This window comes from Oncorhynchus mykiss, chromosome 19, assembly GCF_057628025.1.
Source record: "Oncorhynchus mykiss isolate SJ-2025 chromosome 19, ASM5762802v1, whole genome shotgun sequence".
NCBI classification, from domain to species: Eukaryota; Metazoa; Chordata; class Actinopteri; order Salmoniformes; family Salmonidae; genus Oncorhynchus; species Oncorhynchus mykiss.
Window position 1 is genome coordinate 33,503,684 of NC_143040.1, and position 14,464 is coordinate 33,518,147.

General features: G+C 43.5%; 1 protein-coding gene across 2 annotated transcripts; it reads right to left on the reverse strand.

Annotated features, from left to right (window-relative positions):
• Window positions 1-461: 461 nt before the first annotated feature.
• Window positions 462-11,945, reverse strand: LOC110497542 (tRNA-splicing ligase complex subunit RTRAF). Of its 2 annotated transcripts, none has more exons than XM_021573694.3 (8): window positions 11,524-11,945; window positions 10,819-10,943; window positions 9,753-9,852; window positions 9,038-9,115; window positions 3,152-3,240; window positions 2,854-2,922; window positions 2,221-2,269; window positions 462-1,080 (listed from the first exon to the last, which is right to left on the reverse strand). In XM_021573694.3, the coding sequence occupies exons 1-8, from the start codon at window positions 11,582-11,584 to the stop codon at window positions 926-928; spliced, it is 726 nt and encodes a 241-aa protein (XP_021429369.1). In that variant the 5' UTR covers window positions 11,585-11,945; the 3' UTR covers window positions 462-925. The 2 variants fall into 2 exon arrangements, with proteins under 2 accessions (XP_021429369.1, XP_090066921.1); XM_090210795.1 differs by having other exon boundaries at window positions 9,038-9,123; window positions 9,752-9,852; window positions 11,524-11,884.
• Window positions 11,946-14,464: the final 2,519 nt, after the last annotated feature.

Genomic DNA, 14,464 nt, shown 5'->3' on the forward strand with positions numbered 1-14,464 from the left:
GGGCAGTCATTCTCCCCTGTCAAAAATAACAAGTTTGGAAAGTAATGTTTGTTCTGTGACTGATGATAGCCGAGTGTGGTGTAGTTGTCAAGGATGTTCACTGTCCTGTGACTTAATGTAGTTATCTGATGCAGGGAGACTAATGATAGGGGATCGTTTTATGGTGCTATTTCGGGCGAGTCTTGAAGTGCTTTCCGCTGTGAGAACCCTTCTGTCATAGACTTCTACAGAGGCGTCGAATGAAGGACACTTGCGACAAAGCAAGGATTTCACCAACCACCACCAAAGTAAATTTCCAGACGTCAACTGTGACTTCCCTCCCCCGCAAATAAAGTTTTGTAAATTTGTTTACCTCATTTCATACTTTGGCTTTCTATAAAAAATAAAATAAAACTAGATCTTTGAGCCACAAGTCGTTATATCTATCCATGTGTATTGAATGAACACACAGCAATGCAGTATTTGGGTATTCCGTGCACTAATCATTTTGTATTTCACCACATTGTCACCAAATATTTGTTTTTCCAGTTTTTTAATCCTTTATCTTTCCTAAGATGTAATTCCTGACTTTTATCGCTGATTCCATCTCCAACTCCAAGGGTAATTTCAGCACAGAATCTGATAGCACTTCCAATTTCTTATGAACATGTTTCTTCCCCCCCAATGTATTTCATACATTCTCATTCCAACACTCATGCGACAAATGCATTTCTTTCTCAAACAAAAAAAAACTAGTCCATTTCATTCCAACCGTCCCAAATCCTTAAAAAAAAAATGAAACTCAAAGGCTTAGTCCTAGTTGTTGGACTAAAATAAAATAAGGACAAGGTCTTGGACCAATATCCATGTATAGTTTGTGTGGTACTTTTTCACAGACTGTATGTTGGGGGTTAAAGGCAGAGGTCAAAGGGTCAGGCAAGCCAGGTCATCTGCCGACCTTGCCCAGGCGGTGGTCTGTCTTCGGGTCTGCAATTACGGCCTGGACGGCTACGATGGCCTCATTGATCCGGGTCTGCAGGTCACGTAGCTCCTCGATGTGGAGCAGACGTAGGATCTGAGCCGCTTCGTTCAGGGTGGCGTCTGCAGAGAAAGGAGGCACACACCGTTAGAGGCAATATTACAGAGGAAGAGATTATGCTCAGTCGGTGATCAGCGGAGGACTTGAAAATGAGCCGGAGCTGAGAGGATCACCAAAACTAAGTTAAATATTTAAAATACTGTAGCTTGATGTTGGCCAGGTGGGACACCCATAAGAAGTTAATAAGCAGTGCAGATCACCTATTATCCTTCTCAGAGTTAAGAATTGTGTGTTCAATTATTTGTGACATTCTAGCATTTAAAGCATATTGAAGATAGAAGCAATAGGATTTGAAGCAAAAGCCTACCCGCGTGGTCAACTATTTCAGCAACGTTACGTGCTGCTCGACAACAAGCATGGTCTTGATAAATCAATTAGATTTTTAATTTTCACTGAATCTCTGTTTGGTTATTGGTTAGACTACAATGAGGGTGTGGAAATGTTAGGATAATTTTAGTCTTAGTACTGTAACCTACTCCCAACCAATCACGTTGTACAGCACCATTTTCCCTGAATGTTTAATTTTTCGTTTTTCTTGGAATGGAGACACCATAATATTAAGCAACATTTCTTAAAATCAATCCCATATACTATGTTCTTACAAAAAAGGTTTCAAATTCTCTAGTACAGCCAATATTAGACTGTCAAATGCTTCTCAAAGAAGCCCTCTGGTGGTCAAACTAGCACTAACTAGCATTAATGCAACAATGGCTGACACTTAAATAACGTGCCACAGAATTCTGTGGCAGCCCGCAAGGTGTACTGCAACTTTTACAGGAAGAACCACTGTAGTCTCCACAATGACACGTTCCATGCCTCGTTTCCTTTGCGCAGATGTGTCTCCAACTGATCTGGAACAGATCTTGACACAATGTGATGGCCATACCCACCCAAGCAATCCTACAGAGTATTACATCAACAGTACAGTCAAGATAAATGCCATGTCTATCATATCAATAGGACAGAATGTTTAGAGACAATTTAGATTATTATAATTGCCTTGGGCACAAGAAGATGGGAGAATTAAGTGTTTAAAATGTAATTTAGTCAAGTCCATTTATGAGGAAATTAAGGATGACAAGGCACATGGTTAAAAATGAGTGTGTGTGTATTACTTCAAAAACTTGACTGTGAGCACTCACCTCCGGTATCAAAGCCGAGGATGTGCTTGTCCAAGGCCACAGGGAGACCCTTGAGAAGACCAGGCAAAAACAGGAAGAAATACATCACGGCAATTAAAAGCAAATCCACTTAAAATACCATAGCCACCTAGACAACTCCAACACCACTCAACACAGGCCTTACCTATCATACTATGGGGCCGTATGTATCAAGCATCTCAGACTAGGAGTGCTGATCTAGGATCAGGTCCATGTTCAATCCTATTCATTGCGATTCAAAAAGCAAAATTGATCCTGAATTAGTACTCAGATGCTTGATACATACGGCCCTGAGCAGTAACGTGTGCTGAGAGTTCCCATGTATTATCATGTCAGATTGAGAGAATAGAAGTGTCAGACTTGGGATCAAATTACATTTGTTTTCTTTCAAATACACTCTGCGCTTAATTGAGCTTTCCCAGTGCAAAACCTGTCCATCTGGCACACCAGGCAGGCTCAATTCAACGTAAATGAAAACAAATCCTGTTTGGACCCAGGAATGAAATATTGTGGGTACTCTTTTGAATCACATTTCAAAACAACGCATTTTGATGAAGCCTAAATGTGTAGGTGGATCTCAGTCAGTCAAAGACTCAATCTTCAAAAGTAAATCACCTCTTTAGACTGGCTGGCCTTGGCTATGGCTTCTGGAGTCAGCCTCTCTTGGATAAGGATCCTTATAGCCTGTTAGACAAGGGAAATGACCACACCATTGTTATCAAATCTGAAATCAGCACAGGTTCGTCATTTATACCCTGTTCATAAGAAATTAGTAAAGTGCCGATCTGAACTGTACTGGCTCAGATATTTTGGGTGAGTAACCAGGCCCTCGCACTACAGCTAGGCTTGGCTCATTAGTGTGAAAAGGATATTAGTACGTCTGATATGGGTCTCGGTTGCCGCGGGTTCTCACCTTCAGCATGACCAGGTAGTCGTCGTGACGCTGGATCTTCAGCAGGCTAGCCAGGCCTAAGACACCAGCCTTAAAGTCTGGGTTGCTGCCTTGAGGAGCACACACACTTATTGTCAACACAACATGGAAGCTGTTGACTCAGTTACATTCATGAAGTCAGCTGGGGTCACAACTGTCCCCGTTGGTGCGATTCTGTGTATGTGCATAATATACAGTATATCACAAAAGTGAGTACACCCCTCACAGTTTTGTAAATATTTGAGTATATATTTTCATGTGACAACACTGAAGAAATGACACTTTGCTACAATGTAAAGTAGTGCGTGTAAATTTGCTGTCCCCTCAAAATAACACACAGCCATTAATGTCTACACCGCTGGCAACAAAAGTGAGTACACCGCTAAGTGAAAATGTCCAAATTGGGCCCAAAGTGTCAATATTTTGTGTGGCCACCATTTTCCAGCACTGCCTTAACCCTCTTGGGCATGGAGTTCACCAGAGCTTCACAGGTTGCCACTGGAGTCCTCTTCCACTCCTCCATGACGACATCACGGAGCTGGTGGATGTTAGAGACCTTGCACTCCTTCACCTATCCTTTTGAGGATGCCCCACAGATGCTCAATAGGGTTTAGGTCTGGAGACATGCTTGGCCAGTCCATCACCTTTACCCTCAGCTTCTTTAGCAAGGCAGTGGTCCTCTTAGAGGTGTGTTTGGGGTCGTTATCATGTTGGAATACTGCCCTGCGGCCCAGTCTCCGAAGGGAGGGGATCAGGCTCTGCTTCAGTATGTCACAGTACATGTTGGCATTCATGGTTCCCTCAATGAACTGTAGCTCCCCAGTGCCGGCAGCACTCATGCAGCCCCAGACCATGACACTCCCACCACCATGCTTGACTTTAGGCAAGACACTTGTCTTTGTACTCCTCACCTGGTTGCCGCCACACATGCTTGACACCATCTGAACCAAATAGGTTTATCTTGGTCTCATCAAACCACAGGACATGGTTCCAGTAATCCATGTCCTTAGTCTGCTTGTCTTCAGCAAACTGTTTGGGGGCTTTCTTGTGCATCATCTTTAGAAGAGGCTTCCTTCTGGGACAACAGCCATGCAGACCAATTTGATGCAGTGTACGGCGTATGGTCTGAGCACTGACAGGCTGACCCCCCACCCCTTCAACCTCTGCAGCAATGCTGGCAGCACTCATACGTCTATTTCCCAAAGAAAACCTCTGGATATGACGCTGAGCACGTGCACTCAACTTCTTTGGTCGACCATGGCGAGGCCTGTTCTGAGTGGAACCTGTCCAGTTAAACCTCTGTATGGTCTTGGCCACTGTGCTGCAGCTCAGTTTCAGGGTCTTGGCAATCTTCTTATAGCTCAGGCCATCTTTATGTAGAGCAACAATTCTTTTTTTCAGATCCTCAGAGAGTTCTTTGCCATGAGGTTCCATGTTGAGCTTCCAGTGACCAGTCAGTATGAGGGAGTGTGAGAGCGATGACACCAAATTTAACACACCTGCTCCCCATTCACACCTGAGACACTAACGAGTCACATGACACCGGGGATGGAAAATGGCTTATTAGGCCCAATTTGGACATTTTCACTTAGGGGTGTACTCACTTTTGTTGCCAGCGGTTTAGACATTAATGGCTGTGTGTTGAGTTATTGAGGGGACAGCAAATTTACACAAGTGTAATTTCTTCAGTGTTGTCACATGAAAATATATACTCAAAGATATACAAAAATGTGAGGGGTGTACTCACTTTTGTGATATACTGCATAAGTTAAACACACACGTCAAACGTTTGTATACACATACTCATTCAAGGGTTTTATTTATTTGAACTATTTTCTACATTGTAGACATCAAACCTACGAAATAAGGTATGTCGGGTCATTGTCTGTTGAAAAACAAAATGATAGTCCCGCTAAGTGCAAACCAGATGGCATATCTCTGCAAAGCTGCCATAAAAAAGCCAGACTACGGCTTGCAACTGCACATGGGGACATAGATATTACTTTTTGGAGAAATGTCCTCTGGTCTGATGAAACAAAAATAGAACTGTTTGGCCATAATGACCATCGTCATGTTTTGGAGGAAAATGGGGGAGGCTTGCAAGCCGAAGAACACCATCCCAACCATGAAGCACAGGGGTGGCAGCATCATGTTGTGGGGGTGCTTTGCTGCAGGAGAGACTGGTGCACTTCACAAAATAAATGGCATCATTAGCAAGGAAAAATGTGTGGATATATTGAAGCAACATTTAAAGAAATAAGTTGGGTCTTCCAAATGGAAAATGACCCAAGCATATCTCCAAAGTTGTGGCAAAACGGCTTAAGGACAACATAGTCAAGCTATTGGAGTGGCTATCACAAACCCTTGACCTCAATCCTATAGAAAATGTGTGGGCAGAACTGAAAAAGCGTTAATCTAACTGCTTAACTATTTATCTGTACATGGAATTTAATTTGTTTTTTTCAGGAAAATGCCACAGGCACTATCCGTAGAAAAAAAAGCTGTGTACATTTGCAAATACTGTGTCCAATCATCATGTGTCAAGAATGCAACAAAGATGCAGAATCATCTGGCCAAGTGCATACAGTTCCCTCAGCGCTCACAACAAGCAACCTCTGACAAAAGTCCCTCTACTTCTATTCGAGGTGAAAATGATGAATCAGACACCTTATCGATAGCAACAGCTCATGGTCCTCCTGGATCAGATTTTTTTTTTTTACTCAATGGAGGGACGAAGTCAGAAATGCTGATGAATGCATACTCAGCTTGAGCAAGACAACTGGTTCACCTCTGATGCTCACAGGCAATGTGTATTGGAAGAGATTTCTGAATGTTTTTCGCCCAGCTTACACCTCTCCAACCAGACATGCTTTATCTACTTATTTGCTGGATGCAGAGTTCAAGTGAAGGTCAAGCAAATCATAGAGAAAGCAGACTGTTTTGCAATCATTCTGATGGGTGGTAGAGGAATAATTAACTACATCATCTCCACCCTTCAACCAGTATTCTACAAGAGCACACAAGGGACAACAAACATTCCGGTCTCTACATTGAAGATGAGCTGAAGGCAGTCATCAATGACTGCCGTCAGTGACCACTCATCAATGACCAAATACAGAAGGTATTTGCACTGGTGACAGACAATGCTGCGAACATGAAAGCTGCTTGGTCTAAGGTGAAGGAGTTCTACCCTCACATTACACCCATTGGCTGTGCTGCTCATGCATTGAATCTGCTCCTCAAGGACATCATGGCACTGAAAACAATGGATACACTCTACAAGTAAGCCAAGGAAACGGTTTGGTATGTGAAGGGTCATCAAGTTATAGCAGCAATATACTTCACCAAGCTAAGTGAGAAGAAGCTTGAAGCTGCCCAGCAACACCCGTTGGGGTGGTGTTGTCATCATGTTTGACAGTCTCCTGGAGGGGAAGGAGTCTCCATATCACAGTCTGCCGATGTGGACAGCCCCATCAAGAGGATCCTCCTGGATTATGTATTTTGGGAGAGAGTGGTAAGCAGCTTGAAACCTATAGCAGTAGCCATTGAACGGATTGAGGGAGACAATAGCATCCTGTCTGATGTTCAGACTCTGCTTGAGGATGTAAGAGAAGAAATCCGTACTGCCCTGCCCACTTCACTGTTGCTCCAAGCAGAGGAAACTGCAGTTCTGAAATGCACCAAAAAAAGTTTAGACTTCTGCCTGAAGCCCATAGACACAGCAGCATACATGTTGGACCTCAAGTATGCTGGCAAGAGCATCCTGTCTGATGCAGAGATCAACAAGGCCTATGGTGTTATCACTACTGTGTCTTGCCACCTTGGCCTGGATGAGGGCAAGGTTCTTGGCAGTCTGGAAAAGTACACTTCCAAGCAAGGGCTTTGGGATGGAGATGCAATACGGCAGTCATACCAACATATCTCATCAGCCACCTGGTGGAAGAGACATTGTGGATCAGAGGCTCTTTCCCCTATTGCCTCCATCATCCTCCAAATCCCACCAACATCAGCCACCTCAGAGAGCAACTGGTACATGTTTGGGAACACCCACACCAAAGTATGCAACATGCTGACAAGGGTTGAAAAATTGGTGGCCATCCGGGCAAATTTGAGGCCTTTTGAGCCTGACAACATGCCATCCTCAACAAGGTTAGAAAGGGACAGTGAAGATGAGGCCTCAGTCTGATATTCAGGAGGTGGACATTGAGAAGGTCTAGGGAGAAGACATGGAAGCCTGAGAGGAAGACAACCAAAGCTTTAGTTTATAGACTATCATTTTACAGATGTATGTTGAAAACATTTTAGGGAGATGTGATGGTTCATTGGGGATCATTCAATATTCCCTTTATTTTGTTGTTCTGTGAAATCATCCCATGTGAAGTCAACTCATTTAATTAAAGTTCAATTCATAACTAAATTGTTTTTTAAATTTTCTATTGGAAGGATTTAAATCATTTGCAATTATGTCTACTTATTACAAGGTAAAAAAGGTTTCCGTTTCTGTCTCCATATGATATGGTAAATATATCCAATGCAAAAAAATATATATATACATATTAATTTGCATATATTTCCATTCATTCCCACGGAAAGTTTCCACCGCTGAATATTCTCCAAAATGTGCAACCCACTTAAACTTAAAGTAATGATGGACTGTCGTTTCCATTTGCTTATTTGAGATGATCAAGCCATAATATGGACTTGGTATTTTACAAAATATGGCTATCTTCTGTATACCACCCCTACAACTGATTGGCTCAAACGCATTAAGGAAAGAAATTCCACAAATATACTTTTAACAAGGCACACCTGTTAATTGAAATGGATTCCAGGTGACAACCCCATGAAGCTGGTTGAGAGAATGCCAAGAGTATGCAAAGCTGTCATCAAGGCAAAGGGTGGCTACTTTCAACACTCAAATATAACATTTTGATTTAACATTTTTTTTGGTTACTACATGATTCCATGTGTTATTTCATAGTTTTGATGTCTTCACTATTATTCTACAATGTAGAAAATATAAAAAATTAACTTTTGAAAGAGTAGGTGTGTCCAAACTTTTGACTGATACCACACACACACAACTGTTCAAAGGTTTGAGGTCACTTAGAAATGTCCTTGTTTCTGAAAGAAAAGCACATTTTTTGTCCATTAAAATAACACAACATTGATCAGAAACACAGTGTAGTGTAGACATTGTTAATGTTGTAAATTACTATTGTACAACATTAAAAATTGAATATCTACATAGGCCAATTATCAGCAACCATCACTCCTGTGTTAGCTAATCCAAGTTTGTCATTTTAAAGGGCTAATTGATCATTAGAAAACCCTTTTGCAATTATGTTAGCACAATTGAAAACTGTTCTGATTAAAGAAGCAACACAACTGCATTCTACAGACTAGTTGAGTATCTGGAGCATCAGCATTTGTGAGTTCGATTACAGGCTCAAAATGGCCAGAAACAAGTCATTTTCTTCTGAAACTCAGTCTATTCTCGTTCTGAGAAATGAAGGCTATTCCATGCAAGAAATTGCCAAGAAACTGAAGATCTCATACAATGCTGTATACTACTGCCTTCACAGAACAGCACAAACTGTCTCTAACCAGAATAGAAAGAGTGGGAAGCCCTGATGCACAACTGAGCAAGAGGACAAGTACATTAGTGTCTCTAATAAGTCTGGTGGACTGGCCCAGACACGGTTGAGCTAACCCACTTTAGTACTACGTTTTTCACTGGTTTCTATAATCAAACGATTCTATCACAGAACATCAGGGACAGAGAAAGGAGTAAAGAGGATGAGAGAGGAGTAGAGAAGTAATGGGAGAGGGGGATAGACATTTAGAGGAAGGAGTGGTTATGCTCACTGTCCAGATGGATGAGGGGATCCGAGGGTTTCGCCGCCTCGTTGGCTGTGGCTGGCGGGCAATTCTTGTACTTCTCAACTGGGGAGCCAGTAGGACACACAACATCCAGACAGTGACCACTTAGTCCATGCCCCCCAATAACTACATACTACTACCATCAAACTGTTTTTACAACAAAGACTTGCTTTAGTAGTGTATAAGCACATATTTTTAACATCCCTGAACGATGACAATACAGTGTATGGCAAGAGAGGGTGGAACCACAACTAGATTATCCCTTATGGTAGAGCAACCCAAGATGCCACTGTTAAGACAATGTAGCCATCTAGTGGCTAAAGGACGCATGACCACCACCCCCACAACAATACTATACAGTACAGCCCTCAAACTCAACTCCGGACCTCGAAGCCAGTTCCACTGCTTAAAAAAAGAAGAAGTTGGGACTGATTTAGACCTGACACACCAGGTGGGTGCAATTAATTATCAGGTAGAACAGAAAACTAGCAGGCTCCGGATCTCATTGGGAGTTGAGTTCCCCTGCTACACGGTATCTCCAAGTAAAGGTTGGTTGAAAATATACTGTATTGTCATCTTCAATGGACTACAATAGTTAAACTAGTAATATGCCGCAACAAGTAGCCCAAGTACAAACAATGGGCACCGAATCATATGGCCACATTTTTTTGAATAAAGCAAAAGAGAGAAAATACTGTACCATTGTCGCCATATTCCAACCGAACGGCTAGACCCAGCAACCAGTCCACTGACTCCTGTCTCTCTTCGACAGTGAATGGGCAATTCACATCTTGAAGATACTGCATAGGAAACAGAGTCAGGCTCATGTTCTGTAGGGAGAAAACTTGCCCCAGTGTGCCCTCCTGAATAGGTGTACCGTGTATACCAGGTGCCTGAGATCATAGCTGTGATACACGCTTTTTCAGCGGTTCACATCCATCGGAATGTTGCTGTTACTAGCGGTTCCCTGGTAGCTCTTTTTTTCAGAGCACTTGGGGCCAGGGGTTTATTCATCAGCGCACACCGTAGAAAACATTTTGCACTGGAAAAACTAAAACAAACGCTGACGGGCTGTGTCACAGTAGTCTTTCCTCGTCCCATCCTCCCCTTACCGCTCTCTCAAAAATGGCAGTTGGAACGAGGATTCGAGGACAGAGGGCGCTTTCTGGTCAGGGAACAGGGAACAGGGACCCCAATGGAGGTTCTTCAATGAAGAATAGTGTATCACAGCTATGGAGACCAGTGATGAGGGTGGTAAATTAGCTTACTATGAGCATTTAAGCATTTTTAGGCCTACTGACTGATCTTGGGGCACGTTGAACAGGACACAACGTTTTGGAATGTTCAGATAGATGTAGGCTAACGTAGGACAAACATGCCTCTCCAACATTTAGAAGAACTAATTAAGTCAGTTCTATTCATGGAATTTCGATCTGCAGCATTCGACAACTGAACTGGCTTGATTGTTTTGCATGATGTAAACAGTTAGGGAAGGGGTTGAGAGAACACATTGATAATTGATATGGTGATAAAGTGGGAAAAAAGCCCCACCCATGGTTCAGTAAGGAGAAAATGTTATAACACATGGAGATACTACATAAACTTCTCCAATAAGAAAGGACACAGATACATTGCAAAATGTATTGCTACAGTGCACCCTACTGAACACAATCCATGTCGTGTTACTTGGATGTAATATGAACAACACTTTTTCTGACCCAAGGGTTGATTCCAGTATAGTAACTGTAACTAGCCTTGCTGCTCACCTGCTCAAAGGACTTGGGCCATCCTGAGCTGGGGATATTCCTCAGGTTGCCCCGGTCTTCAATTTTGTAGTGTCTGATTTTCTGGTCCTCCAGCCACACAATGAAATTCCTGAACTCTGTCTCATCTGTGCAAAACAGAATATTAGCTAAATCAGTGACACATAGCTAGATTCACTCCGCAAAGCTAACTGACCTGCATAAATGTGCCAGTGGTAGTAGATTTTCCTTTAATATGAAATTATAGTTTGTATATACAACCAGCTGAAATTCACATACGACTACAATACAATAAAAAAAATACAATACAAAGAAACAAGGCATAGATACTGTATCAATTTCCGATGCCACCCCTAACATAGTTAGGTTCTCGGCCTCCACTGCCTGTTTGGCACTGTTAGTAAGCTCCCAAAAAGCTAGTTAATTAGCTAACGTTACCTGAGCTAATGCACACAAGTACAAAACCTGACCACCTAACACGAATCACATGTTAATAATTTTTAATGACATAAACGCAGCCAATATAAACAAAGCCTAAATACATATTACAGGCGTGGCTGTATTGAAATGTTTTAGACAGAGTAAGAGCTTGTTACTTAAAAGGTAACGTTAGATGCTAACTAACATATTTGAGCATGTCCATGGCTAGCTCTGAAAATGTACGTCATTCATTAGCAGATAACTCGTTTGTCGTAGTTTTATAGCTACCTTTACAGTCAAACCCAGAGGGGTTATGGTAATCCAAAGCTGTCAGTTTTCTTCGAAACATGTTGACAAGTTGTTCTAGCTAGCTTTATAACTAACGTTAGAGAAACTTTTAGCCCGAAAGCGAGACACCTCTTCTAATGTGGCTAAACCTGCAGACTTCTTCTGTGGGGTTTAACGGCGGTTGGCATCAAGTGTTTATGGTGCATTACCGCCACCAACTGTACAGGGGTCGAACAATAAAGAAAAGGCGGAGGGGTTGCTTAATCCACACAAACTAAAACATATTCCATAGCGCCATGGGCTCCCGGGCATGAGATGGTGGTACTGCTTGTGCCAGTAGCTCAAGTAAATCCTTTGCCGTAAAATGGAAACGCTCTGGTGCATCCTGGCCCGGGTACCTGGCCCAGGTATCCTGGAAGGATATTGACCTCATTCTGTCAGTAGAGGATGCCTGGTTGTTCTTTAAAAGTGCTTTCCTCACCATTTTAAATAAGCATGCCCCGTTCAAAAAATGTAGAATCAGGAACAGATATAGCCCTTGGTTCACTCCAGACCAGCACAAAAACATCATGTGGCGCACTGCATTAGCATTGAATAGACCCCGCGATATACAACTTTTCAGAGAAGTTAGGAGCCAATATACACAGGCAGTTAGGAAAGCAAATGCTAGCAGAAATGTGCATCCTGTAGCACAAACTCCAAAAGGTTTTGGGACACTGTAAAGTCCATGGAGAATAAGAGCACCTCCTCCCAGCTGCCCACTGCACCGAGGCTAGGAAACACTGTCACCACCGATAAATCCACGATAGAGAATTTCAATAAGCATTTTTCTACGGCTGGCCATGCTTTCCACCTGGCTACCCCTACCACAGTCACCAGCCCTGCACCCCCCACAGCAACTTGCCCAAGCCTCCCTCATTTCTCCTTCACCCAAATCCAGATAGCCGATGTTCTGAAAGAGCTGCAAAATCTGGAAAATCAGCCGGGCTAGACAATCTGGTCTCTCTCTTTCTAAAATTATCTGCCGGAATTGTTGAAACCACTATTTACTAGCCTATTCAACCTCTCCTTCGTATCGTCTGAGATCCCCAAAGATTGGAAAGCTGCCGCGGTCATCTCCCTCTTCAAAGTGATAGACACTCTAGACTCAAACTGCTACAGACCTATATCTACCCTGCCTTTCTAAGGTCTTCGAAAGCCATGTTAACAGATCACCGACCATTCCGAAATCCACGGTACCTTTTCCGCTATGCAATCTGGTTTCAGAGCTGGTCATGGGTGCACCTCAGCCACGCTCAAGGTCCTAAACGATATCATAACCGCCATCGATAAGAGACAATACTGTGCAGCTGTATTCATCGACCTGGCCAAGGCTTCCGACATTCATACATTATATTATCCAATAATAGAATCAATGGTCCAATAGTTGAAATGACCATTATTCCCAGATCCCAGACTGTAGCTTTAAACTTAAGCTGCTGTCCTGTTCAAAATGGAACTTGGTGTCATTCACTGATATTGTTAATGTAGGCCTACTGCAAAATTCACCTGAGCTCCGTAGACTGGTCTTCCCTGGCTGTCTGACACTGCTGGGAGCCCTGTCACCATTTGATCCTGCTAAGACATGATGAGCATAGTGTTGTGTACTGACTGCACTAGAAGGCTGCATTCTTGCGGGATCATTGCTGCGTGGTCAGATTTTTTAATGTGGCTGGGAGTGGGCGGTCAGACAGACGACTTTGGGATGACATTTTTGGGGGGGTTCGACAGATTATTTGGAAAGGTCCTCTTTCCGCTTTGTGTGCGTTAGTCAACCGATTGTATTAAAAACACATTTTTTGCATCATTCAAAGAGTCACTTCACTGCTTCTACTTCAGTAGCCTACCTCTCCTAGTTGGGCGTGAGAGTTCAAGTGTGACTAGTATGTGTGGTCTCATTGAAATAGAGTTGAAAGAACCGACGCTGGTGTAGAGAAGCAGGTACGGAGAGTGAACATTTAAAATTGCACAGACACGGAACAGGTCAGGAACAGCGTAATAACACAGGTGATTGAGTCCAGGTGAGTCCAATGAATCGCTGATGCACGTGACGAGGGAAGCAGGTGTGCATAATAATGGTGGCAGGAGTGTGTAGTGCAGGGCAGCCTGGCGCCCTCGAGCGCCCAGGAGGGAGAGCGGGTGCCACTCTAGGGGCGCCACTTGGCTACCAACCTGGGTGAGCCTGACAAGCCGGCTGAGGCACGGGCTCTGGACAAGCCGGCTGGGCGTAACATGCCGACGAACCAACAGAGGCGTGGGAGCCTGGCAATCCGGCAGAGGCGTGAAATCCTGTCGGTCCCGCTGAGGCGTGGGAGCCTGATGAGCTGTAAAAACCTGATGATCCAGCTGAGGCCTGACGTGGGATGGGCGCCTGCCGAGCCAGCTAGGGTGTGGAAGCCCGACGAGCCAACTGAGGCGCCCTCGGTTCAATCGGCGGCGGACTCCGGACCCGGCGTTACCACCAACCGAAAAGCCAGCACTCCCCGATGCTTCATTTGGTGGCTTCCGCATTCTGTAAGAACTGACACTGGAGTAGAGAAGCAGGTATGGAGAGTGAACATTTAATATAGCACAGACATGGAACAGGACAGGACCAGTATCAGAACCGGGTAACAAAACAACAAACGACAATTAATGCTGAAGCTGGGAACAGAGCTGGGGAACAGACAGATATAGGGGAGGTAATAGCACAGGTCATTGAGTCCAGGTGAGTCCAATGAATTGCTGATGCGCGATGATTGATGCAGGTGTGCGTAATGATGGTGGCAGGTGTGCTTAGCGCAGGGCAGCCTGGAGAGCGGGGACGAGAGTAGGATGCCTACATGGGCAGAGAATCAAGTGGCAGTTAACTTGAATATGATATTAACTTAAATATTATTACACTGTTGTTTACTATAGTGTC

What these genes read in the sequence shown, in the direction of transcription:
- LOC110497542 (XM_090210795.1), bottom strand. Translation starts at nt 11,584, where the DNA reads ATGTTTCGAAGAAAACTGACAGCTTTGGATTACCATAACCCCTCTGGG. An exon ending in GGCCCAAGTCCTTTGAGCAG is followed by an intron (nt 9,853 to 10,818) that starts GTGAGCAGCAAG and finishes TTTCCTATGCAG; the next exon opens with TATCTTCAAGATGTGAATTG. An exon ending in AGGCCAGCCAGTCTAAAGAG is followed by an intron (nt 2,270 to 2,853) that starts GTGATTTACTTT and finishes GGTCTTCTCAAG; the next exon opens with GGTCTCCCTGTGGCCTTGGA.